This window comes from Rhinoderma darwinii, chromosome 5 (genome assembly GCF_050947455.1).
Source record: "Rhinoderma darwinii isolate aRhiDar2 chromosome 5, aRhiDar2.hap1, whole genome shotgun sequence".
In the NCBI taxonomy this organism is placed as follows: Eukaryota; Metazoa; Chordata; class Amphibia; order Anura; family Rhinodermatidae; genus Rhinoderma; species Rhinoderma darwinii.
Window position 1 is genome coordinate 172,358,590 of NC_134691.1, and position 26,899 is coordinate 172,385,488.

Consider the following 26,899-nt stretch of genomic DNA (forward strand, 5'->3'; position numbering starts at 1 on the left):
ATGCTGCAGAGTGAAAGAAAAAAAAGTCAACAAAATCTTTGCAATCTATCTAAAGTAAAACAATTCAGCTTACTGTTTGCTTTGACACACAAAATGACTTTATTTTTCTCATCGCCTTACTTTCAAGCAATCCTAAACACCTATTTGACAATTTTACCTTCCTCCTCAATGCCAAAGTACAGACACCTATTACTAATCTCAGTGCTTACAACCTTGGCTCATACTTTAGAGATAAAATTGGAAACTTTCATCACGAGATTCTAACACAAACTCCTAGGTGCGATTTTCCTCAATCTTTCCGTGCTTTCTCTTGTATCTTCTCTGAGTTCAACCCTGCAACAGATGATGAAGTCCAGAAACTTGTGCCCTCTGCCCTCCCATATTTCTTCTCGATCCTATTTCCTCACATCTTATGTTATTTTTTTTTATGCCTCACTATCACTTTTTCTCTTTCTTCTGTTTTCTCTTTTCTCTTTTGAGCATTCACATATTGTGTCAAATCTTAACAGACCAGCTCTTGAGTTATCCAGCCCATGTAACTGTCACCACCACGCTAACCTCCCCTTTGCTTATAGAACCTGCAATGTTTGATGCATTCCAAACAGTTATCTCTTTAATAAATCTTTAGATTGTATTTAACAATGTTTCTGAAACAGAAAAAGTTTTTACTGCAATTTTGCAGTGAAATAACTGTACAAACCGAACAACCGAAGCGATTTTTAGTGTGGAATTTATGCTCCTCATTGAAGACTTTGGGTCAAGAACGCTGCATCTCCGAACAGAATACGCAGCATAAAATGACATGCTGCGGATTGGGAAATCGCATAGCAGAACACTTTTTGCACAACATTTCTGCATTTTATTTAGACTGTATAGGCCTGAGATTTGTAAATCTTGTACACCTTGCCGCTGCTGTAAATGAAGCAGAATTTCCGCACAGAATTCTGTTGCGGAAATTCTGTTGTGTGGGAACCCAGCCTAGTATGGACAAGAAAACACACAGATGTTTTCCTTGCCACATTGACTACTTGTTTGCTTGATTTTACAGTACAAAATAAAATGAACGGACACTATATATGTTCTTGAGGATGAGGCCTTAGAAATATTCACATTAGAATCTCTCAAGATTTATAAAATTAAAGCTTGTCTTCACTTAGAAGACAAGAGCATCCCACGTCTACTTTTCATGTAAGTTCTATGACACTAGATTTAGGGCACGGCCAGACGTGGCGGAATTGCTGTGGAATTCCGCTGCGGACAGTTCGCAGTGGAATTCTCCTGCGGCCGTTTTTTACAGTTGTTTCAATACATTTTTAGGGCAGGTAGTTCAGACGTTGCGGAAAACTCCGTTGCGGACCATAGGCTATGCTGCAGAATTTTCCCTCCGCAGCATGCACTGACTGTGGCGGAGAAGGAGCGGAATTTCACTGTGGATTTCAGCCTTTGCAATGCAAAAACTGAAATCTATGGCAAGCCCGCTGTCTTTTCTACAACGTCTGAATTACCTGTCAAATATGCAAATGTTGTTGCAGAGTCGTTGCGCAATTGCCCCAAATCTACACCAACATTTGCAGCGAAAAAACGCCGCCACGTCTGGCTGATACAGAGATATTTATATATATATATATATATATATATATATATATATAAACATTCTAGATTAAGTATTTAAAGTACCAATGCCTTTTTTTTACGTATAATATATATTTTATCTTATGTTTTAAAATTTAATGTGTAATTATGTTGTGATTGATAACACTGTTATAAATACACCGTGTTGTACACTTATTCACTAGCTTGAGGAAAGACCCAGTGTAAGGGATGAATTGTCGCTGCATGAGTGAATAAACACTATTTTTGTATTTTCCTAATTTTTCTGAGTTCTATTTAAGGCCCTATGCCCGCCACGACCATAGTTTTCATCCACAATTACGGATCAGGTAATTACGGATGAAATTGCAGACCCATTCATTTCTACAGGCCGCGGACATCTTTCCCTATATTTACGGATGTATGTCTGAGCCGTAAAAATAATCTTCAAAATATAGTACATGTCCTATTCTTGTCCGGAATTGCGGCATGGATTTGCCCATAGAAGTCCAAGGGTGCTTCCATAATTACGGACGGCTACGGAAGTGCATTCGTGTTTGCGGATTCGTATTTGCCAGTTATGGAATCAGGATGTCAGGATTCTATAAAGACATGCACCCAAACTGGTTCCCTTTATGCATGGTGATGTTGGACCTGTGATTATGTAATAAATATATATGTACTGCACTTTCTTACATAGACAAGAGAATAGAATACACTAGTTGGAACCATTACTGCCAGTAACTAGACACATGTACAACAAACCAGCACAAACTATGAGCACCAGTAACTGCAAAATATTGTTAGACAGGGCACTCACTGGGATGTATCAGGCACTAGTGACAAAGTGATTGGGCTGGGGTGCATGCTATGTGCATATCGATCAAGTGCCGTGGTGCCGGTAACTTGGACAGCATACAGGGAAAGTAGAGAGATAAAGAAGCGAACACTCGCAATAAGTGAGATCACCCCGGCCGGTGGCGTCCCACGTCCATTCATTGTACAGAGCTTGTGACGTCACAGTGGAATTATTTTAAGTGTAATTAGACATGCTTTCATTTTATGATACTAATAAACTTGAGTTTTAGAAAGTTTAATATAGTCCAGATTTATTCAAAATTATAACATGATATTAAAAGTGTAACTACAGACAATGCTAAAATACTGCTGTTTTTTTTCTTTTGTTATGTTGTTCTAGTTATTAGATGTCTTGCTTATGTCATATGAGCCGTATTTGATTAATAGAAAAAGGAGATAACCTGAAAAATTTCCATGTGAAAAGAATACTTATGACAAGGTTGAAATAGGGTGAAAGCTCACTTTCAGTGTTAAACAGACATACAGGCCAATCTCTTTGACCTCTTGACCTTTAAATATCTTATTTAAGATTGTATAAGACTAAAAAATTATTTTATGATGGAATCAGTGTACTATAATCACTTGCAAATACTGAGCTATAGAACATCAAGAATATCAGCTGGACGCTGAGAAAGAAATAGAAAGGTTAAATAAAAAAGAAAGAGCACTCACTTTGAAGTAATCCTATTTTTGGTGCTTAGATCAAAGGTCAGCATCACAGGAAAAAAAGAGCAAGGATACCATGTAAAAGTACAAGTTATCTTTTATTTCAGGTCACTTTTTGGTTAATTTTTTCATTTAGTGAAATTGACCAAGGATGATGATAAATCTATTTTTAATGCATAATGTACAACGGCATTTCAGTAAAACAACCTACAGATGAGACTACAGATGAGAAATTTGTGAAAACTCTCCTCATTACAGAGTTTTTTCCCCCAATATATAGTAAGACAACGTAAGCTGAAATACGGAACAATATTTCGGCCTCTACTGTCTTACAGTATATGCGAGAAGTATTACTCCATAGTAACACATAAATAAATACTATCTTTATGTAAAAACTGTCTACATGGGCATCCACTTAACACCAAAGGATTTGTGGATTATAATAAAAATTAACTTTTAATGGGTATATAATAAAATAATAGTGGCACCCAATGTTGAAATTGTGACTGATATATAGCTTCAGTGTTCCACTTATCACTAAATCCCAACCTAGTGGGTATGTGGTAGGTGGATAAATAGCTAGGGTACAGTCTAGTGTCAATCTAACCCAGCGAGGAAACTAAAGCCCTTCCACTAAATTGGCTGATATACTATAACGATACACTGTGTCCCTAATCTCAGTGTGTCTTAATTGTATACAAAATGTTACAATTGATTTAAGCATTAATTCTCTATGCATTTCCCCTTCCCTTTTTATGAGAGGGATCATCAGGAGATTTAAATGCCCAGATAGAACATTAGAGCAGTGAAAACTGCTATTTGACTGCTGGATGAAAAAGCAGCCCTGATGGTGGACTCTAGCTGCTCGATGTTAAGTCGCGGGTGGCGGCCAGAACGTGAGCTATTTACTTGGGCATCCAGTAGAAAAAGTTTATAAAAAATTAGTGAATATTAGCGATTTCTTGAACAGGAAGAATGTGATTATAGAATGGTGCTCACTGTATATTGACTCATTTCCATGCTGAGGGTTCTAATATGCATCAAGAAAAGCCAATCAGCAATAAAAAAAATACCTTGATCTAGTGATACCTAAACGAACATAATATTTAATATAAAGTCAAAATATAATTATGTCATCAATAGTGGTTGTAAACTGGTAGTTAAAAGTGTAGCTTTCGTTATTATTTTTTTATGCATTTGCAGATAATTTTTTTATCTTGCTTCCATATGTAGTGCCATATCTTTAGATTGAATATGAGCAATTTCTAGAGCAAAAAGAAATATGTGTCTAAGAGGTGCACAGCTAATTGTGTGCAGACTTATGCAAATTGTTAGTTTATGCCTTTATTGCCAATTATTCATCAACATCCTCCCTGTATAAAACAGATAAGGCCTTTAAGAAAACGACCATTTATTCTAAGTTAGGCTTCGTTCACATCTATGTCAGGGCTTCATTCCGACGTTCTGTCTGAGCTTTCCGTCGGCACGGAGCCCTGACAGACACAAACGGAATCCATAGGTTTCCATTTCCATCACCATTGATTTCAATGGTGACGGATCCAGTGCCAATGGTTTCCATTTGTCTCCGTTGTGTAAGGGTTCCGTCGTTTTGACTGAATGAATAGCGTAGTTGACTACGCTAACCTATGGTTTCCGTTTGTGTCTGTCAGGGCTCCGTTCTGACGGAAAGCTCCAATGGAACATCAGAACAGAGCCCTAGCGCAGATATGAAAAAAGCCTTACACCTAATTGTTTTTGACTTGTAAGTGTTAAAGGGTTTTGTCTTAAGAACCTCCCTTTAGGAGCCAGAACTAAAGTCTGAACAAGCAACTCCCGTTTTGGCAGACTCGAGCCGTCATTGTTTTACAAAGACAGCCATTCATCTAAATGGTCGCCATTTAATACTACGTTACTCCCACAGCGGCCACTTCAGGGGCCAATGATTGGGTGAACGAATGTTCATACTACCGCTTGTTCCCGATTATTGTCCTGTGTAAACAAGGCAAAGATCAGCCGATGAACAATCAAACGCTCATTTATCAGCTTATGGCATCTTTTATGCGGCTAAAAATGGACGCTAGTTGGCAGCACATCTTCCTGTTTAAACAGGGAGATGTGCTGCCTACATGATGCAAATGAAAAATTATTGCTCCGTTTGAATGGAGCAATCGAGTACGGATCGACAAGCTGTATTGTTCATCGGTGTTCGTTTAAGGTTGTAAATGCGGGCGAATATCTGCCTGTAAAAACAAATTTAGACTGAAAGAAGGGATTTAGGCTTTGTATAATTTTGGTCCAAGCTCCCAGATTTCTATATGTTATAAGATCACTTTTGGGTATAGTTCCCCCTTAATTAATACTTTTTCAAATTTGTAAATTTGTATCTGCTTAATAGAGATGTCTTTTTAAACTTTTTTTTAAAATGCTCTAGAGATAGATGCTCTAGTTTAAAGGTGGTCAACTTAGCACATTTTGTGGTCCTCAACTGAGGAATACTGTACCAAGCCCAGTGAGGGTGCTCAGCTGTTTCTGTATCTCCCATTTGCTGTAATGTAGGATGACCTCATATACTGCCCTAGATAAAAGTGTCATTGTCTCATGACATTAGCACTATAATTTATAAACACTTTGAATACTTAAATTAGATGGATCATTAGGGATTATTTTTACTTTTGTGTTTAATATTTGTTATGTTATGGACATGAAATAAGGACAAAATAAAGTATTTATTTTTTATACCACAGGTACCTTTGTAGTTCAAGTAACTGCTGCTGATGCAGATGATCCTTCATATGGAAACAGTGCCAAAGTTATATACAGCATTCTTCAGGGACAACCATATTTTTCTGTGGAATCTGAAACAGGTCAGTATAACATGCTTAGAAATCCTTTTTTAAACATTGTAACACAATATCATCTTTTAAACGGGTGAATGTGTATATTTAAAGCAAATACTTATTTTTGATGAACATAGGCACAATACTACTTCTTCCCTAATTGTTGGTTCTTACCGATGCAATAACCCCCATTTACCCTCTATTACCAGACTCTCTCCTTTCCCTGGATGGAGCAATTAGGTGAACCAACGATTTGAGGGAACTACTTATGTGAATTTTTGCTTTAATACCAGACAGTTTTTTTCCCCTTTTCTATAACAAGCTATTTTGAGATTTGATTACTATTGTTTGTTATGTATCAAAGGGGATTGTAATCAATGTTCTATAATGTATCTATATTACAATAGTTTTCCCTCTCCATTGGGACATTTTAAACAAATACATTGTCCCTTCGCAGAATCGGCTTTGGGCGTCCTACTGTTGCCAATGCAACTGGTCCACCCCACCTGACACTACATCACCAGTGCATATTTTGGCAGCATCTGCAGTTACAGCTATTATGCGGGTGATACCTTAAGCCCCATGCACACGACCGTAGTTTTCATCCGTAATCACGGATCCTTAATTACGGATGAAATTGAGAACCCATCAATTTCTATTGGCTATGGACACCTTTCTGTATATTTACGGATGTGTGTCCGTGCCATAGAAATTATCCGCAAAATATATAACATATCCTATTCTTGTCTGCAATTGCGGCACGTACTCACCCATAGAAGTCCATGGTCGCTTCCGCAATTGCGGACTGCTATAGATGTGTATCCATAGCCGTCTGATCCGTATTTGCAGACAGTAAAAACCCTTACGTTTGTGTGCATGAGGTCTTTAGTAAAGATAAGCCTTAATAAAAAAAAATGGTCTGTAAAGAAATGGTCACAGTTAAAAAAAATCCATGATTAACACTCTTTGAGAGCATTAACAAAATCACTCATATTTATGTAGTTAGTCTTCTAGAATACAATGAGCTTTATCAGAAAAAAAAGTTAAGGGTTAAAACATTATTTACAGTATTTCTGTGGAAAAAAAGACATTTACTATTAAATAACAGCAATTGGAAATGTTTAAATCCTTTTAGCATGGATAGTATCCTTGAATGAGAAATCGAGCAGCATACCCATACCACAGAGGTATGGAGGAAGTAAAAATCCTACAAGTGAAAAGGTCTAAAATTACTTTGTAGAAAAATGTGACAAAATTGAATTCAATGCAATGTGATTTTACAGAAATGATGTTAGAGCAAATAATTTAAGGATTTTCACAGTTTAGCAATGAGGTTATATCTTCCGAAGCCTTTGGTATGTGTTTTTTTGAGCAGATATTACTAGGTAGTTTTATTGTTTTAGTTTTTGTGCTGCAGCTAAACTTTACAGGATGATGGCGTTACTGTGAAATATATATAGAAACAATCTCTTATAATGTGATTTTACCATTCAGCTTGAATTGTGGTATTACGTGTCAATATTTTAGGGTGGCATTAAAAAAAGAATGACTTTAAATTAAAAAGAAATCATAATTATGTATAAAACACTATATACATTTAAAAATATAATGTTCCTTTTTAATTTAGTCCCTTAAAAATCGAAGCATAAGGGTTCCAAATGTAAAAAAAAATAATATAAAATAAAATAAATACCTAATGATGCCAATATGATATCAAAATTGAAAAAAATAAAATATGGTGCAATATACGTACTGTAATGGCAGGAAGGAGGTGAAGGGAACAAGTGAGCCCTAATCTACCCACCGCCCTGTCCCTGCCTACTTGCAACGACCCGCCCTAGGCGACGGGGTACAACTTGGCGGCGGTCCCTACGCTGTCTAAGTGCAAGGGAGTACAAACAGGGAACACGCAAGGGAAGGGGCAGTAGCCCACGGAACGCCGCGAGGAAACGGAGCGGTGAATGAGTCAGTCAGGATCAGGATGTAGTGGAGTATACCAACGAGAGCACGGAGCAGGAAGCAAGCCAGGGGCAAAGCGAAGCAGGATAAGCGAAACTGAAGCAAGGCAGAAGCACGGCAGAAGCAGGCTGGAGCAAGGCAGCAGTGGGGCCAGGAATCCAAGAAGAATAACAAGCACTGAGGAAGAGAACACGGCAGGTATAAATGGACAGGGGGCGGAGCTAACTCCGACTGACCAGGCCGCGATAGGCTCTCCCACTCCTGAGCCTGCCACCCTGGTTGGTGGGAGCCGGTGTCAGTCTAAGAGGTCTGGCCTCAGGTGTCGACTGATTAATCCCGGGAGTATACACAGACGTAGTACCTGGCAGATCCTTTACAGTACTCCCCCTTTTATGAGGGGCCACCGGACCGTTACTAAGAGGACCCGGTTTAGTGGGGAAGAGAAGGTGGAACCTCCTCATCAATACCCCAGCGTGAACATCACGAGCAGGTACCCAAGTCCTCTCCTCCGGCCCGTATCCTCTCCAATGGACCAGGTACTGGAGGGAGCCTTGGATCATCCTACTGTCCATAATCCTGGCCACCTTGAATTCCACCCCCTCAGGGGTGAGAACGGGAACAGGAGGTTTCCTCAAGGGGGACCAGGACGGGGAGCAGCGTTTAAGGAGGGAGGCATGGAAGACGTCATGTATGCGAAAGGATGGGGGCAGCTCCAGACGGAAGGATACAGGGTTGAGGACTTCAATGATCTTATAAGGTCCAATAAATCGGGGAGAAAACTTCCTGGACGGGACCTTAAGGCGCAAGTTCCTGGACGACAACCAGACCAGATCCCCGACGACAAACCGGGGGTTAGCAGAACGTCTACTATCAGCCTGAATCGTTTGCACGCTCTGGGACGCCTCTAGGTTCTTCTGAACCTGGGCCCAGACTGTGCACAGTTCCCGATGAACGTCCTCTACCTCGGGATTATTGGAACAACCAGGAGAAACGGAGGAGAACCTTGGGTTAAACCCGAAATTACAGAAAAACGGGGAGACCCCTGACGAGTTACTGACCCGGTTATTCAGGGAAAATTCGGCAAGGGGAAGGAATGAGACCCAATCAAATTGACAGTCAGAGATGAAACACCTTAAATATTGTTCCAGGGATTGGTTAGTCCTTTCCGTTTGGCCATTAGTTTCGGGATGGAAGGCGGAGGAGAAGGACAGATCAATCTCCAACTTTTTACAAAAAGCTCTCCAAAATAAGGAAACAAATTGTACCCCTCTGTCAGAAACGATATTGACTGGGGCCCCATGGAGACGCAGGATGTGTTTAACAAACAAAGAAGCTAACGTCTTGGCGTTAGGTAGTTTCTTAAGGGGCACAAAGTGGCACATCTTGCTGAAGCGGTCTACTACCACCCACACCACTGACTTGCCCTGAGATGGAGGCAAATCGGTGATAAAATCCATGGAGATATGGGTCCAAGGTCTCTGGGGAATGGGCAAGGAACGTAGTAAGCCCGCAGGTCGGGACCTAGGGGTCTTGGACCTAGCACAAACCTCACAAGCGGCGACGTAAGCCCTAACGTCTTTAGGCAACCCAGGCCACCAATAGTTTCTGGTAATGAGGTGTTTGGTACCCAAGATGCCAGGATGACCAGATAGTGCGGAGTCATGGTTTTCCCTGAGTACCCTTAGCCGGTATTGCAGGGGGACAAACAGTTTGTCCCCAGGGAGGTTCCCGGGAGCTGAACCTTGATCAGCCGCGATGTCAGAAGCTAAATCAGAATCAGTGGCAGAAACGATTATACCAGGGGGTAAAATACAAGCAGGATCCTTCTCGGAAGGAGGATTGGCCATGAAACTACGTGACAGTGCATCAGCCTTAATATTTTTGGACCCAGCCCTATAGGTAACCAAGAAATTAAATCTGGTAAAGAATAGTGCCCAACGAGCTTGTCTAGGATTAAGCCTCCAGGCAGATTCTAGGAAAACCAGATTCTTGTGGTCGGTAAGGACCGTTACCTGGTGTCTGGCCCCCTCCAGGAAGTGATGCCAGTCTTCAAAAGCCCATTTAATGGCTAAAAGTTTGCGGTTGCCAATATCATAGTTACTCTCCATGGGCGAAAACTTCCTAGAGAAGTAAGCACAGGGGCGGAGATGGGTGAGTGAGCTGGTACCCTGGGACAAGACGGCCCCCACTCCCACCTCGGATGCGTCAACCTCTACAATAAATGGCTCCCTTTGGTTGGGCTGAACCAGCACGGGGGCCGAGATAAAGAACTTCTTGAGGGTCTCAAAAGCCTGGACGGCCTCAGGGGGCCAATGGAGGACATCAGCACCCTTGCGAGTGAGGTCCGTAAGAGGCTTAGCGACGACCGAGAAGTTGGCAATAAATCTCCTGTAATAGTTAGCGAACCCCAAAAAACACTGTAGCGCGTTCAGGGAGGCAGGTTGGACCCATTCCGCCACAGCCTGAACCTTGGCAGGGTCCATGCGGAATTCATGAGGAGTGAGGATTTGACCTAAAAATGGTATCTCCTGTACCCCAAACACACATTTTTCGGTCTTCGCAAACAGATTATTTTCCCGGAGGACCTGGAGGACCTTCCTGAAATGCTCCACGTGGGAGGACCAGTCCTTGGAAAACACCAGTATGTCATCAAGGTACACTACAAGAAAATTACCCAGGTAATCTCTCAGGATTTCATTAATAAAATTCTGGAAGACGGCAGGGGCATTACACAACCCAAAGGGCATGACCAGGTATTCGAAATGACCTTCGGGTGTGTTGAACGCAGTTTTCCACTCATCCCCCTCTTTGATGCGGATAAGGTTATATGCCCCCCGTAGATCGAACTTAGAAAACCATTGGGCCCCCTGAACCTGATTAAAAAGATCCGGAATCAAAGGAAGGGGATACTGGTTCCTTACGGTGACCTTATTCAGGTTCCGATAATCAATGCACGGCCTAAGACCACCATCCTTCTTCCCCAAGAAGAAGAAGCCAGCACCTACAGGAGAAGTCGAGGGGCGAATGAAACCCTTGGCCAGGCATTCTTGGATATACTCCCTCATAGCTTCACGTTCAGGACATGAAAGATTAAATATCCTACCCTTAGGAAGCTTGGCACCAGGCACCAAATCGATGGCGCAATCGTAATCTCTATGAGGGGGCAACACCTCGGAGGCCTCCTTAGAAAACACATCAGCGAAGTCCTGAACAAACTCAGGAAGCGTGTTTACCTCCTCCCGGGGAGAAATAGAGTTAACCGAAAGACATGACATCAGGCATTCATTACCCCATTTGGTGAGATCCCCAGTATTCCAATCAAACGTGGGATTATGCAGCTGCAACCAGGGAAGACCTAATACCAGATCGGACGATAATCCCTGCATCACCAGTACAGAGCACTGCTCCAAATGCATGGAGCCAACAAGCAGTTCAAAAACAGGAGTATGCTGAGTAAAATAACCATTAGCAAGAGGAGTGGAGTCGATACCCACTACCGGGATAGGATAAGGCAAATCAATAAAAGGCATTTTTAGAGACATAGCAAATTCCACAGACATGATATTAGCAGATGAGCCAGAATCCATGAAGGCTGAGACCTGAAAGGGAAGCAAAATGTTATTGTGTTTCATATTAACGGGAAATACCTGTGCGCCCAAGTGACCTCCCCGATGATCACTTAGGTGCGGAAGTTTTCCGGCTGTTTATTCTTGCGCCTGGGACAGGTGTTCAGTAGATGCTTGTCGTCCCCACAATAGAAGCAGAGACCATTCTTCCTGCGAAACTCTCTACGTTGTCGAGGGGACATGGAGGCCCCGAGTTGCATAGGTACCACCAAGTCCTCCGTGGAAGAGCGAGGAGACGGGACCTCGGGGGGAATCGCAGGGAAGTCAGAGGGGAACACATTGAAACGTTCAAGCTGACGTTCCCTGAGACGTCGGTCAAGTCGTACTGCTAGGGCCATAACCTGGTCTAGGGAGTCAGAAGAGGGGTAGCTAACCAGCAGATCCTTCAGGGCGTCAGATAATCCTAACCTAAACTGGCACCTTAGGGCCGGGTCGTTCCACCGAGAAGCTACGCACCACTTTCTAAAATCAGAACAGTATTCCTCAACAGGTCTCCTACCCTGACGTAAGGTCACCAGCTGACTCTCGGCTAAGGCAGTCCTGTCAGTCTCGTCGTAAATGAGTCCGAGGGCAGAGAAAAAACGATCAACGGAGGAAAGTTCAGGGGCGTCAGGAGCCAAGGAGAAGGCCCACTCTTGGGGCCCTTCCTGGAGTCGGGATATAATGATACCCACCCGCTGGTTCTCGGAACCTGAGGAGTGAGGTTTTAGGCGAAAATAAAGTCTGCAACTCTCCCGGAAGGAGAGAAAAGTCTTACGGTCCCCTGAGAACGGGTCAGGTAACTTGAGGTCGGGTTCTAGAGGTGAGGTGAGGGGTACTACTAAGGCAGCGTCACCCTGGTTGACCCTCTGAGCCAGGGACTGGACCTGTAGGGAGAGGCCCTGCATCTGCTGGGTCAGGGTCTCAAGGGGGTCCATGATAGTGTCAGCGTAGGAGAAATGGTAGACTAGGTATGGGCTTGTTATTATGTAATGGCAGGAAGGAGGTGAAGGGAACAAGTGAGCCCTAATCTACCCACTGCCCTGTCCCTGCCTACTTGCAACGACCCGCCCTATGCGACGGGGTACAACTTGGCGGCGGTCCCTACGCTGTCTAAGTGCAAGGGAGTACAAACAGGGAACACGCAAGGGAAGGGGCAGTAGCCCACGGAACGCCGCGAGGAAACGGAGCGGTGAATGAGTCAGTCAGGATCAGGATGTAGTGGAGTATACCAACGAGAGCACGGAGCAGGAAGCAAGCCAGGGGCAAAGCGAAGCAGGATAAGCGGAACTGAAGCAAGGCAGGAGCACGGCAGAAGCAGGCTGGAGCAAGGCAGCAGTGGGGCCAGGAATCCAAGAAGAATAACAAGCACTGAGGAAGAGAACACGGCAGGTATAAATGGACAGGGGGCGGAGCTAACTCCGACTGACCAGGCCGCGATAGGCTCTCCCACTCCTGAGCCTGCCACCCTGGTTGGTGGGAGCCGGTGTCAGTCTAAGAGGTCTGGCCTCAGGTGTCGACTGATTAATCCCGGGAGTATACACAGACGTAGTACCTGGCAGATCCTTTACACGTACCTTACTAATTTCCGCTGCCAGGCCTTGTGTTTCCCCTGCCACTCCTGTTGCTTCTCTGTGCATTCCTAAATCCATAGTGACAACACATCAGTTGATCCTGGCAGCGAAACACCGGCCACAATGGTGACATTCTGTCCATAGTGACGACGGTGGGAACCAGAGTGGAATCAGCCAAATTAGAAATTTGTTTATTTTTCAAATGTGAGCCCATATTAATAGGTTTTTAAATCTTTGAAAAGTCCCTTAACTTTGTCTGAAATTTCTGCACATATTGGCCCTTGTAGCTTTTTTTAGACGCTACATTTACCATATCACTACATCATTATACCATTACATCTAGCCCAGTGAAAACATTAGTATATAAAGTATATCATAATTAAGTCACACAAAATAAAGAAACAAGGTAACAAAATATTTAAAGAGTTAATTTATCCATTAAGCCATTATTTTAAGGTGTTATCCTATTTGGGAAACCACTTTCCAGACTGACCAAGGAGGAAAACATTTCTCCTACAGGTACCAATCATTTTAGAGAGAAAGTCTGTGTACAGTTTTATGGTAACAATTGCTTTTCCATCGAGTAAATGTTTACTTTTATGGTATATAATGCATTTTCTAATTTTTTTTCGAAACAGTCTAATGAGTTGTTGTCTATAAAATTTTTATAAGCGCAGCATTTTACATTATGTCAATTAACTTTACTTCCATGAAGGAATTATTCGAACGGCTTTGCCAAACATGAATCGAGAAATCAGAGAACATTACCAAGTTGTTATTCAGGCCAAAGATATGGGCGGCCAGATGGGAGGGTTATCTGGAACTACCACTGTGAACATTAGCCTGACAGATGTCAATGACAATCCACCAAGATTTACTCAGAGTAAGTAAATAAAGTATATCGATATTATTCATTTATTTATGTACTGTACTGTATAACTGCTGCACATTAGGACACTGATAATGGGTATATAGAATTACATTTTCATACTGTTATTTTTATTTATTTATTTTCAGAATTTTCATATAATATATTTTTAACCATACAGAATGATAATCATCATATTCACTATTGTTATTATATTTATTCTTATCACTATTGTTATTATTATTATTAACATTATCAATCACATCTTTTGTCACACTACGGGCTTCAGGAATTTTGAGTCCGTTTTTGACCTGCCTGCACTTCCTTGTCGCGGTTTTCGATGCGTTTTCCACAGCGTTTTTCGGTTGCGGCCATTGTGCGCCACAGGCAAAAAAATGGCACGAAAAGCACTTTCTCTGCCTCTCATTGATTTCAATGGGAGGTGAGATACGGAACCGTGGGAAGAAAGAGCATGTCGCTTTTTTTTCATCCGCTTCCCTTTGAAATCAATGACAGACGGTTTCAGGTGTTTTTTGGCATTGATTCCGAGGCGGGTTCCTTGTCAAAATCAGTGCCAAAAGACTCTGTGTGAACAGGTCCTAATGCTGTCTTAGGATATGTTCACATGGAGGAATTTTGCGGCGGAATCTGCCACGAATTCCGCCACAAAATTTTCCCGCTAGCTGATTATTTCAGCTAGCGGGAAAAAGGAGCGTCCTGCTTGACCTTCGGACGGAGTCCGTCAAAACCTGTCATTGATGTCGGCAAAAATAGTTCTGCTGCGGTTTTTGCGGCTGGACATGCCACCCGCTGTGTGAACTAGCCCTAATAGTTAAACAGCATAAACTTAGACCAGGCAGGCACAAAATGTAGTAGTTTATGCTGCATGATAATTTTTAGCGTAGCTTGCATGATCTGTTAGACACCTTTTTTACTTATTTTGCGACAGAATTTTACGTCAGTTTTTGTGCATTTTTAAAATACATTGGCACATTTTAAACCATGCCCTCTTTCCAGCAAGTCAAGCCCCCTTTTTGGAACACTTTAAAAAGTGTCTAATGAAGTTCAAACATCAAAATTGTGCCAATCTTTGCCAATTTGCGCCAAAATTTAGTGCGTTTTTCAATACTTTCTGGTCCAGTAGTAAATCTGCCCCATTGCTTCTCTCACTGGTTGACAATTGAAATTCTGTCTATTCTCCTTGAAATATAAAGAAAAGAAATAGGCAGTGATGTATTAAAATCTACTTTTTTTATCATATTTTTTCATGTAAATCAAGCCTGCTAAGATTGACGGCACGAACACACACAGTGTGTTCTGGGTGGATACGCTGCATCAAGCTTCGGAGCGTATCCGCCCTGAACACCGCAGGGAATGCTGTCCGAAAAATCGCACCACATTGTGGAAAAAAAAACTAAACGTTCATACTTACCCCCTCCCTCTTCTCTGTGCGCAGTCCGACCTTCTGGAATGACGTTGCAGGTCATGTGACCACTGCATTAATTGACATGCTGCGGTTGAGGAGACCACACGTCGAGTCATGTGCGTTTTTTTTTTTGCGTCTTTTTCCGCTGAGTGGGAACGAGATTTGTCTAAATCTCACCCACACTGCTGCTACTGTAATATGCTGTGGATTTTATGCAATGAATCCATTGCGGAAAATATGCATTGTTCTCACTGTGTGTGTTCATACAGTCTATCCAATGCCAGAGAATTTAATTTATTGACACGTTAACATGTTGATACGGTTAAATGGTTGCTTAAACAACCTTATAAGATAAAGTTATAGACCTGACATCTTAGTGAGACTTTTAAAAAAAAAAAAAAAAAAGAATAGTTAATTAATTAATTCATCAATTAATCTTTCGCCCAATAAGAGGAGCTGATTTTCCTTAAAAAAAAAAGTCCAAAAGATCATTTAAAAGTGAAAACAACACCGTAGGCTTATTATGCATTTAAACAGTCCAACACAATGAGAAACCTATGTCTCCGTCTTTTTATTAAACAAGAAATCCATGCTAAATCAGTAATGTGTTTTTCACATTAGTGTTAAGAGTATTAATTCCTCATCATTTTTAATATCTCTGTTTGCAGTCAGTTTATTAAACGATCAGAGTCAAGCAATTTAATTATTTCTTTTTTATTCATTCATCTTCATTGGCACACCGACATATTAAAACAAATCATATGGGGTTTTGGATAGTATTCCTTATTATAATTTTTTTTTCCTGAACCTGGCTTATAGAATTGTACTAATCAGTTCTAAATGTCACTGGTTAGATTAAAATCACTTCATTAAATTCCTTTCTAGAGGCAAACATCAACTGGTATCATAAAAATCAGATATATAGTTTATGCTAGAAAATTCTTAAACATAGGTGTATTTTGTCTTTGTTGATTGCTTTGTCCTATCTACTACATGAGATTGTTGTGAGGTACACATTGAAATGCAGCACATTACATTCACTTGAAATAAATAATAAAGAAATAATGACTAACACGTCTGTCTCTGTAAACACATACAAAAATGTTATGTACATGCATTTATAAACAAGCAAATAATACCCAATAGCTTAGAATTCTGTAAGGTCCCCTTCACATATAGTATTTCCAGTGTTCCGCTTTTGTTTTCTTCCGGCATGGTAAAGAAATGACGAGGGACACTGATGCCAGAATTGATCCTGTGATTTCCAGCAGTAGCAGTATTGGCATCCAATGCATTAGTTATGATGTCCAACCTCTCGCTGTGCTGGACAGAAAATCCCAGCATGCAGTGTTTTTCTAATTGGCTTTGTCTGGCTATGAACGCCGAACCAATTTTTCTGGCTCAGGCATAAACCAACTGGCTGGACACAACAGATATACAGTATGTGAACCCAGCTTTAGATGCTTTTTTTTTTTAAGGTTTATTTCACATTGATGTACTTATTGATGTTATTTTATTATCTATGTTTTTTTTACACATTTAATTTACAAATATAGAAAAAAGACCCTTTCAAATATTTCATTCTTTCTATGAATTATAAACAATGCAAAAAAAAGAAAAAGAAAATAAAAAAAGAAAAACTACCCGTTAAGGCTTTGTTTTGTACAAAGTTGAAATAGGGCTTCCATAGTATTTCCATATGCCTCCAATTTCATATGGAGGCATACGGTTTTTTTTTCTACTGAATTCAGAACAAAAAAAATTGGTATGCTCCATTGCATGCCTCATATACAGATTCTACTTTAGGGCATCTAAAAGGGTGTCTTTTTCCCCCCTGCTGATTACATTGACTCCTATAGGGAGATAGATAGCAAGACTAATACAGCTAATGACATTATTGTCATCCATTTTTTATGGCCTTTGTTTTTTCCATCATTTTTCCACACATTCAATTTAGTGGACGTACCAAATGGCAAATTATTTGTTAACTATTTGATATTAAAAATGAAACTGATGAGAAATAATGTTGATGCTCATTTTTAAATAAATGTAACATTTATTTCATAATGTGTACATTTTCCAACTAGTTCCCTTGTGGGTTGTGTCTGTGTTTTTGTTCAATCATTGGGATCTGTGGGTGACAAATTAAGGGCGAGTCCACAATAATTTTCTCTGCAGCATATTTTTATGGAACAACTGCTCATTATGTATCAATTAATCCTATTTTTTTTTATGGGGCAAACCATAACCACAGTGCACCCGTTTGAAGTAATGAAAATACATACTGAAAAAATAAATGCTTATGTGGTTGTGCGCGTAAAGGGAACCTGTCACCAGCATTTCACCTATTGAACTTTACTTATCCCTCACTGGCCGCTGCTATCAAAAGTTCATTGCCGTTATCCCCTCTCCTAAACTCCTCCTCCGACTGTAAATAACGGTCTGCAAACATTTCGTGCCTTTTTATCGTAATAATCCGGTGTCCCTTTGTGCGCACACCTCAGAATAGGACGTCAATGCACAAGCACGGGATATTGTGTGCTCGGGGAAGGCGAGGAGCTGTCAATCAAAAGTAAGGAGGCGGGGTCAACTCGGAAAGACTTGAGGAATAAAGATATGACTTTTTTCAAACGAAGATTTCACTCTTTTCAAATGAAGATATGACCCTTTTATGCATACGGTGTGGGAACAGTAAAAAAAAGAATACTAAAGCTGCAGAGCCGACTAAGTAGAGAATTATCGGTTATATAAAAATCATTATTCACCCACTACCACCAGATTGCTTATTGGTTTAATAGGGAAAATGCTGGTGACAGGTTCCCTTTAAAGGCTATGTACACCTTTGGAGGGCAATTTATTATTATTTTTTCTTTTAAATAAAAAGGTGTCAGTGTGATTAGTGCAACTTTCGAAATAGTGTTTATTAAAAATAATTTTTACTTTTTGAGATAAAGCTGCTTTGCATTCTGTACGCAAAGCAGCTGTATCGTTCGCTATATCCTGCTCCAGCCAGACCTGTGGGACTGACAGGTTCAGTGACAGCGGGTCCTGCATGTCTCTGACACACAGGATCCACCTGTAATCTATCACATCTAAGATTACAGGTGGATCCTGCGACCCGCTGACACTGAACGCGTCAGGACCACGGGACTGATGGATTCAGGTTATAGCGAACTATACAGCTGCTCTGTAAAGAATACAGAGCAGCTGTATCTCAAAAAGAAAAACAAATTTTTAATAAAAGCTGTTAAGAAAGTTGCACTAGTCACACAGACTAACCTTTTTATTTAATAATAATAAAAAAACTGCCCTCCAAAGGTGTACATAGCCTTTAAACAGACTGCAACCCCCCCAAAAAAAACTGTATACCTAGCTTAGTGATCCGTAATATGGATGAGCTCGTCAGCTAAAATGTTACCTCATATATATATATATATATATATATATATATATATATCTATATATCTATATCTATATCTATATATATATATATATATATATATAAATTCAGTTTCAATTGATTAAACCATCTTAAGTATATATTTTACATGTTAATAATATGCTTACACACACGCACACACATATATATTTATATTTAGTTTTCTATCTCTATTTTCAAAATCAAAAGGAAAATATTAATGAAAAAAAAACTAAAATCTTGGTTATGACCTTACACAAGGCAACATTTCACGTTAGATGTAATTTTATTTGAAGGCCATGTCCAAATGCATTTAGAGTCCATTAGTATTTTAACAGATATAATACAGTTCTTTGTATTATTTTTTAGTGTTACATTGTGTCTTTCTAACAGATTCTTTTTAATATGCATTTGATCAGATAGGTGACATTTAACATTGAAACATATTTTGAAATGCAGCCAATTCATACATTTTAGACATTTTTGGAAGTAAGATTTCATTAGTGCTTCCATTAGTGACACAAGTGTGGCCTAAAATATATTAGCTGATTTACAATTATGCATTACTGATAAATTACATTATATTGACAATGCCCTTTGTACCTTCCAATTTCAGATACGTACCATCTCAGTGTCTCCGAATCCTCTCCTACTGGAACAGCTGTTGGTCATATAAAAGCTGTAGATGCCGATATTGGGAGAAATGCAGAAGTTAGATACAGAGTAGTAGATGGAGATGAAATGAATATGTTTGATATAACAACAGAGAAGGCGACACAGGATGGTATTATAACTATAAGAAAGGTACGTATTTCATTCTATTTTAAAATGTTATAACAAAGTTACAGTACATATGAAGAAATAAAATCTTAAAGTTCCAACTTATGTGGAAAACTTCCCCAGCTACTTTGTACTTGCATTTTAATGACAAGGATTATAAAATTTTGAATAAATTAAATTTTGAAAATAATATTGACATTTTATATCAATGAAAAAAATGTTCAGTCCAGCAGAACCAGATATAAGAGATTTTTTAGAGTGTACGACTGAGGAAACCTCGATCAATGATTCCAATAGACAATCGGCACAATGAGGTGAAAGAGCACTCTGTTATTGTTGATGAAAATAATAGGTGAATAAAACACTTGTTTTTATCACCAATAACTGATTGCTGTCTCCCCTTTCATTTTACATCACTTTCCCTACAGACTGCCTTCGCTTTTGCCTTTCTTAAATAGAAATAAATATAAATATTTCCCAAAATTATGAAGGACTGGGGCAATTATGTTCTATGTTCCGTTTATTTATTGTATATTAAACATTGTGTATTTGCATATAAACAATCCATTGTATTATTCTTCCCATTTTAGCTCTGCAGTACATTTTTTGATAAATAAGCTTACCATTTAGTTTCATTTTTGTGTGGGCAAAGGTGAATGGCAATGCTTTTGGACAATGCAAAAAAGTGTGTTGTTTTTGTTGGTTTTGCTTCACAGTAAAATCATTTTTAAGTAGTTCTCCAGGATTAACAAACAGTTTATTGTAGTGAGCTCAAGAGTGTATTCATTTTGCACCTAGGCATAGATCAGACTAGTACCTACACGTACTAATTCTATTTGTTTAGATGGATGGATTTGTTTCCATGGATGAGGACAAAGCTATTACTTATTCCTGCAGAATTCTATAAGAATCTTGCCTATTCACCCATTGTGACCAATGATTTGAAAATAATTTCTTAGGATGTGTTAACCCAACTCGTATAATGCCTCCATGAGGCGCCATAATCTAGTAGTATTGCATGAAGGAGAACATCGCAAGTTTATCTCTCATATAATCATTAATCCGTCAGAAAAAAAATCAATGTGCCTCCTTACAGATCCATTCACATAGATAAATAATATGGTTGAGTGCATAAACCCTGAGGGCACGTTTAGACATGGCAGTAGAAATCCGCAACAGACTATTTTTCCTTTGGTTTCCATAGCTGTTTAGGTAACTTAGTTTAGACATTGCGGAAAATAACAGTGCAGAATTTAGGCTGCGATGCGGAATTTTAACCCCGCAACAGTCTGTTGCGGAGAAGCAGCAGATTTTTCCTGCGGATTTCAGCCTTTGCAAGGCTAAAATATGCAGCAAGTCTGTTGTGATATCCGCCACATCTGAATTACCTCTCAAATATGCAAGTTAATCTGTAGATTTGTTGCGTAATTGCCGCAAATTTGCGGCAAAATCTGCAGCGGAAAATTTCTGCCATGTCTGAACATGCCCTAAATGTTATTGTACCCTAAGTGGGCTTGTTACAAAGAGAGGGGAAAAGATGATCCAGCGCTGATGGTAATTAAAAGGGAAGAACAATTCCCATGTTTATTGGAGATATCATTAAAATTGAGAAGGAGACGCAGTCTCTAGGCAGGAGTAGTCAGGGTATGTACCCGAGCCTACGCGTTTCAAACGCAGACTGCGTTCTTAGTCATGGCAAAGGCACTTCCTTTGCCATGACTAAGAACGCAGTCTGCGTTCGAAACGCGTAGGCTCGGGTACATACCCTGACTACTCCTGCCTAGAGACTGCGTCTCCTTCTCAATTTTAATGATATCTCCAATAAACATGGGAATTGTTCTTCCCTTTTAATTACCATCAGCGCTGGATCATCTTTTCCTCTCTCTTTGCCATATACACCGCGGGCCGTCGCGGGGATCCGAGCGAGACTTCTGGAGACGCAGAACCGGTGAGCTGGAGGTTTCCTCCCTTTCTCTATACTTGGCTTGTTATTATAAATTGTTTAATTGATATAAATACGGTTTCTCTGAATACTTTCTGCCGAGGTGACTGCAATCGCTAATTAAGAGAACAAACTGCATTCCATTACCTTGTTAGCATGATTTTATTGGACAGTTCATCTTATACAATATGACATTTGTCTAAATAAAAAAAATTATACTTTTTTGTTTGCTGAGTGCTCTTCGAATAATAAAAACGATTACATTCAAGATAATGTGTTTTAGAATGCTTTCCAAAAAAATTATCAAACTGAATTTCATGGAAATTAGCACTATCTTTGCAACAGTGAACAGCATGAAACAGAATACAATGTAACAAAGGCAAACTGTCATTCTAATGAGGAGGCAACAATAAATTATCACAAAGAATTTTCTGTGCCTAATTTAACACCTCAGAGAGAAGTCAACAACAGCAAGAGAACATCGAGTCCCACAGGTTCTGCTTTTAAACACAGATTTGAAAATTTATGAGCAATGAATTCCCAAACCAGAAAACACTGACTGAAAATTCATTAAAAAGGTGAAGATGAATCACAAGAGGCAAACTATACATAAAGAACTATACATCATAAAGTTAGAATGGAAAACAAAAGACAATGTGCAATAGAATATTTTAACTAAACTGAACTTGTTACAGATAAAAGTGAGGAATTAAATTGGGTTTGGGATATATCTAGAATGACAGTGCCATGGTATAAGGCAGAGACGTAGCTATGTGAGAGCTGGCAGGGCATATGCATTGGGTGCTGTGTGGGAATCGGCAGGAAGTTACTCTGCCTTGGCCATGCTATCTAGATACTCGGCTAGGGCAATAAATGGAATAGTTATCAAAGGGAAAGTTTTGGTAAGAAAGAACAAACATAAAATTGCATGCGAGCAGAAATACAATACAGATTTCTCAGCATACAGCTTGTATTATAGGTTTTACAATTATCAGTGACAGCTATGGCTAATTTACTAATATAATTTTTAAGGACATTTCCGATCTATTCCTACATGGTAAATAAAATAAAAAAATTGGAAAATTATTATTAGCAGTGTATTTACCAATGAAATAAGGTAATAAATCAATGAGTAGAAGGCCAATTTACTCACATTGCAGTTATGTACAAATGTGCAGTTTTATGCCTGATGAAGACCTAGGTCCTAGGTTGAAACGCGTCGCATGCTTGCATTGTTTTATTTGTTTGTGATTTTAACAATATGGACATATTATACTTTTTCGTAATAAATATCTTTTAAACTTCATAAAATGGAAGGACTGTGGCGTGCTCCTTACCAAACATAAGAAAAGCTATAAGCCACCTATCAGAACAACAGGAGCGCCATAAGAAGGAGTGAATTCCATTGGATATAAATGTGCAGTATACAATTGCAATCTACCTGATGTAATTTTTCATTGCTATGAAAATTTCTTGACATATAAAATGTAGTTCCAAGTAGATTCAGTGACTATTTAACAGTTAAATGCAATGGCCATAAAATGGTATAAAAGGTCACTGATGGCATATAAATATCTATTGGTACTTGTACTCTTACCTATTAAGTTATTTATTGTTATTTTTTTTCTTTACATTTGATTCAAATTTCTGATACATGGAGTTCAGAATCTTTCTACAAACTTCCACTTTCGAAGCTCAGGTTGTGTTGAGAATGGCAATTTGTAGTCAAGTTCTGAGCTCCAACAGTCATAAATGTATTTATTATGTGAACAATTAACTTTAGGGGCTCATGCACACATATTTTGAGTACGTAAACCTTCAAAATGTACAGAGCAATCAAACAAGACCTATAGAAGTCTTACTGTACTTTTGCATGCCTCCAACTTCACATACAGAGGTTTTTGGGATGCAATTTTGCAGAGGCGCCATAGAGATGCTGACGGAGTGCCCACAGCTCTGTAATAAGGGGCTGTAGGGACTCTATGTGCCCTTATACAGGATTTTTTGCACACGGCTTTGCTGTGTGCATAAAGCATGAGACTGAAAGCATACTGCTTTAATGAGGATCTGTCAGCTCTCCTTACAAGTTTGTCTTAGTAAATACTTGTAATCCCCACAAATTAACAATATTATAGTGTCTTTTTTTTTTAGAACTCTGCATTCCTCAGTTATTCCTTGTACAATTTATGAATACATTAACTGTGTGCTACCAGTTGGGTGTGTGTCTGAGACTGTTCAAGAAGTGCTTATATTATCGCATGTATCGCAAGTGCATATATTATCGCATGCATCACGGTTATTTGCTTTTTGCTAGTACCCCTGTTTGTATGATTTCAAGTATATCTCTTTTCAAGCCTATACAACCTTGAAAATATGAAATTACATCCCTATTGTTTGCATTATTTTTAAGGCTACATATCAATATTTGAAGCATTATACAGATGTAGCAAAGTCTATCTTGACTCTGATAACTTGCTGCAGCGTGATATCAAACAACAAATACCATTGAAAAGGCATTGAAAAAGTCAAGTTAAAGTTTCTTGCCACTGTGTATTTAATGCGTTAAGAGTCAAAATAAAGATGGCTACATCAGTATGCCTGTGTTTTTCTCAATGATAAAACATGTATCTAAAGCACTTGCTTACTCTCCTGATTAATGTTACCGGCTATGTCCATCTACACAATTATTTTTTTTATTTCATTATTGCATCTAAAATGAAAAAATATCAACTTTGCAAATAATCCTGATTGAAATTTCCTTTTTTTTTTTTTTTACATTTTTGTTTCTACAGCTCTTATTCATTAACATGGTAACAGAATACAAACAAAACCTGTGTTGTTCATTCCCAGTCATGCTCTTTTCCATTTTCCCTCTTCTTGTTGATGACCTACAGTGCCAAAGGTAAGTGAGCAAAAAGTAGGGGCCAGACAGAATGGAGTATGACTGAAGGATCGACTATACAGAATTTTTTTGTAGTCTTTTTACCATGGAGAAACAAAACTTTGAAAGACCTATTGCAAAGTTGCTTCATTTTTTTTGCAGATACTTTTGGACAATAAGAAAATATATGGTTACAAGGGGGGACATAGAGATTTAGCAAGCGCTAAGGGCATGAGCCGACGTGGCAGATTTCTTCCGCCACTGTGCGCATCAATGCCGCACAGAATCTGCATTGCAGATTCTGTTGCGGCTTTGCCTAAAAAGGGGAATTAAATTGATGCGGACTAGCTGTTGCGTATTGAGGGGAAGAGGGCTTCCCTTCTCTCTATCAGTGCAGGATAGAGAGAAGGGACAGCCCTTTCCCTTGTAAAAGTAAAAAGAAATTCATACTTACCCGGCCGTTGTCTTGGTGACGCGTCCCTCTTTCGCCATCCAGCCCGACCTCCCTGGATGATGCGACAGTCCATGTGACCGGTGCAGCCTGTGATTGGCCTGTGATTGGCTGCAGCCGTCACTTCGACTGAAACGTCATCCTGGGAGGCCGGACTGGAGGAAGAAGCAGGGAGTTCTCGGTAAGTAGGAACTTCTATTTTTTTGACCGGTTGATGTATCTTGTGATTGGAAGTCACTGTCCAGGGTGCTGAAACAGTTACTGCCGATCGCTTAACTCTTTCAGCACCCTGGACAGTGACTATTTACTGACGTCACCTAGCAACACTCCCGTAATTACGGGTGCACACACGTAGTCACCCGTAATTATGGGTGCACACACGTAGTCACCCGTAATTACGGGAGCCCCATTGACTTCCTCAGTCTGGCTGTAGACCTAGAAATACATAGGTCCAGCCAGAATGAAGAAATTTCATTTTAGTAAAACCAATACACTCCGCAGCACACATAACATCTACATAACATCTGTGGACTTCATTGCGGAATTTTGACTCTCCATTGAAGTCAATGGAGAAATTCCGCAATGAGTCCGCAACAAGTCCGCTAAATGTCCGCAACAACCAATTGTCCAACGGAATTGTCCGCAACGTGTAAAGGAACACAACTAAAAATCTGTGGAAGGTAATGGAGAAATGTGAACGCTGCAGATTTCCGCTGCGGACTGTCCGCAGCAGAATTCCAGAGCAATTCCGCTACGTGTGGTCATGCCCTAACAGTACAGGGAGTATATAAGTGAGGAGAAGTTTGCACTACTAAAGGATAAACAACTTGTTAGAAATTGCAGATTTTATCAGGGGTTCCTTTTTTAATTTGCGTGGTGCTCATCAAAATAAGATAGTGTTGTAGATTTGTAAACAACAGAGAGAATAGAAGATGCGGCACCCATTCAATAAAAACATTTTTCTCCTTTATTGTGGCGTTACAAAAATTTGAAAAGGGCTTCTCAGGGAGGACAGTGCAGACAGCAAGTAGGTTACAACCTGTTTCACACTGTCTAGTGCTTCTTCTGACATGGTAAAATTGTAAGTAAAATTTACTGGCCACAATCCATGGTTTAACAGAATTCTAGACAACTACCCCACCCAGAATCCACTATTAAACTACTGCATATCAAACTTTTGTACCATACTGGAAATAAGGCAGATGCCAATTCTTTTTTTTTATAGCTATAGCATAAAGTCCACAACTAGATGTATTAATAAAGGTAGCTGGGGAATATTCATCTGGGTTTTGTATTAGAGATTCAACATAATAGCTCCAAGCAACTACTAGTCTAGCTTCTGGGCGGTTTTTATTTTTCGTTTTTCCCTCCCCGCTTTCCGAGAGCCATAACTATTATTTTTCCGTTAATAGAGTGGTGTGAGGGTTTTTTTTTTTTGCGGGACGAGCTGTAGTTTTTATTGGTACCATTTTTTGTACAATTTTTTTATTTTTCACTACGTTCACCGTGCGAGTTAAATAATGCAATATTGTAATAGTTTGGACTTTTACAGACACAGCGATACCAATTTTGTGTATTTTATTTTTATTTTTTTACATTACTTTAGAGAAAAAATGTGAAAAGGTTTTTTTGGGGACTTTAAATATTTATTACATTGTTTCCACTAATAATAACAACTATTTACATTTATTTTGACACATTTTATTAGTCCCCCTAGGGGACTTAAACCATCAATCAGTAGATCGCTGGTACAATACTCTGCAATACTAATGTATTGCAGTATATTGTCATTTTTACAGGCTCTTGTAACAGCGTGATCGCTGTTTCTGTCCGTTAGTCCCGGGTGACAGCTGTAATACACAGCCGACACTTTGCAGCGTATGGCACGGGCTCAGTGCGTGAACCTGCTCCATACATCACCTCTCACACCACGACATGCTATTAAGTCGTGGTGCGCAAAGGGTTTAATGCGCAGCGGATGGGGCGGAGTGAAAATTAAAATTTTCCACTGATGCCCAGTTTGTGACACAAATACCTCATAAAA

General features: G+C 39.7%; 1 protein-coding gene across 1 annotated transcript in view; it reads left to right on the plus strand.

Annotated features, from left to right (window-relative positions):
* LOC142651721 (cadherin-10-like) overlaps positions 1-26,899 on the plus strand; it is a 427,614-nt gene that overhangs the window by 318,910 nt on the left and 81,805 nt on the right. The window contains exons 4-6 of the mRNA XM_075826750.1: positions 5,859-5,978; positions 13,805-13,972; positions 19,418-19,605. Coding sequence (XP_075682865.1) covers positions 5,859-5,978; positions 13,805-13,972; positions 19,418-19,605 — 476 coding nt within the window. The remainder of the gene's footprint in view (positions 1-5,858; positions 5,979-13,804; positions 13,973-19,417; positions 19,606-26,899) is intronic.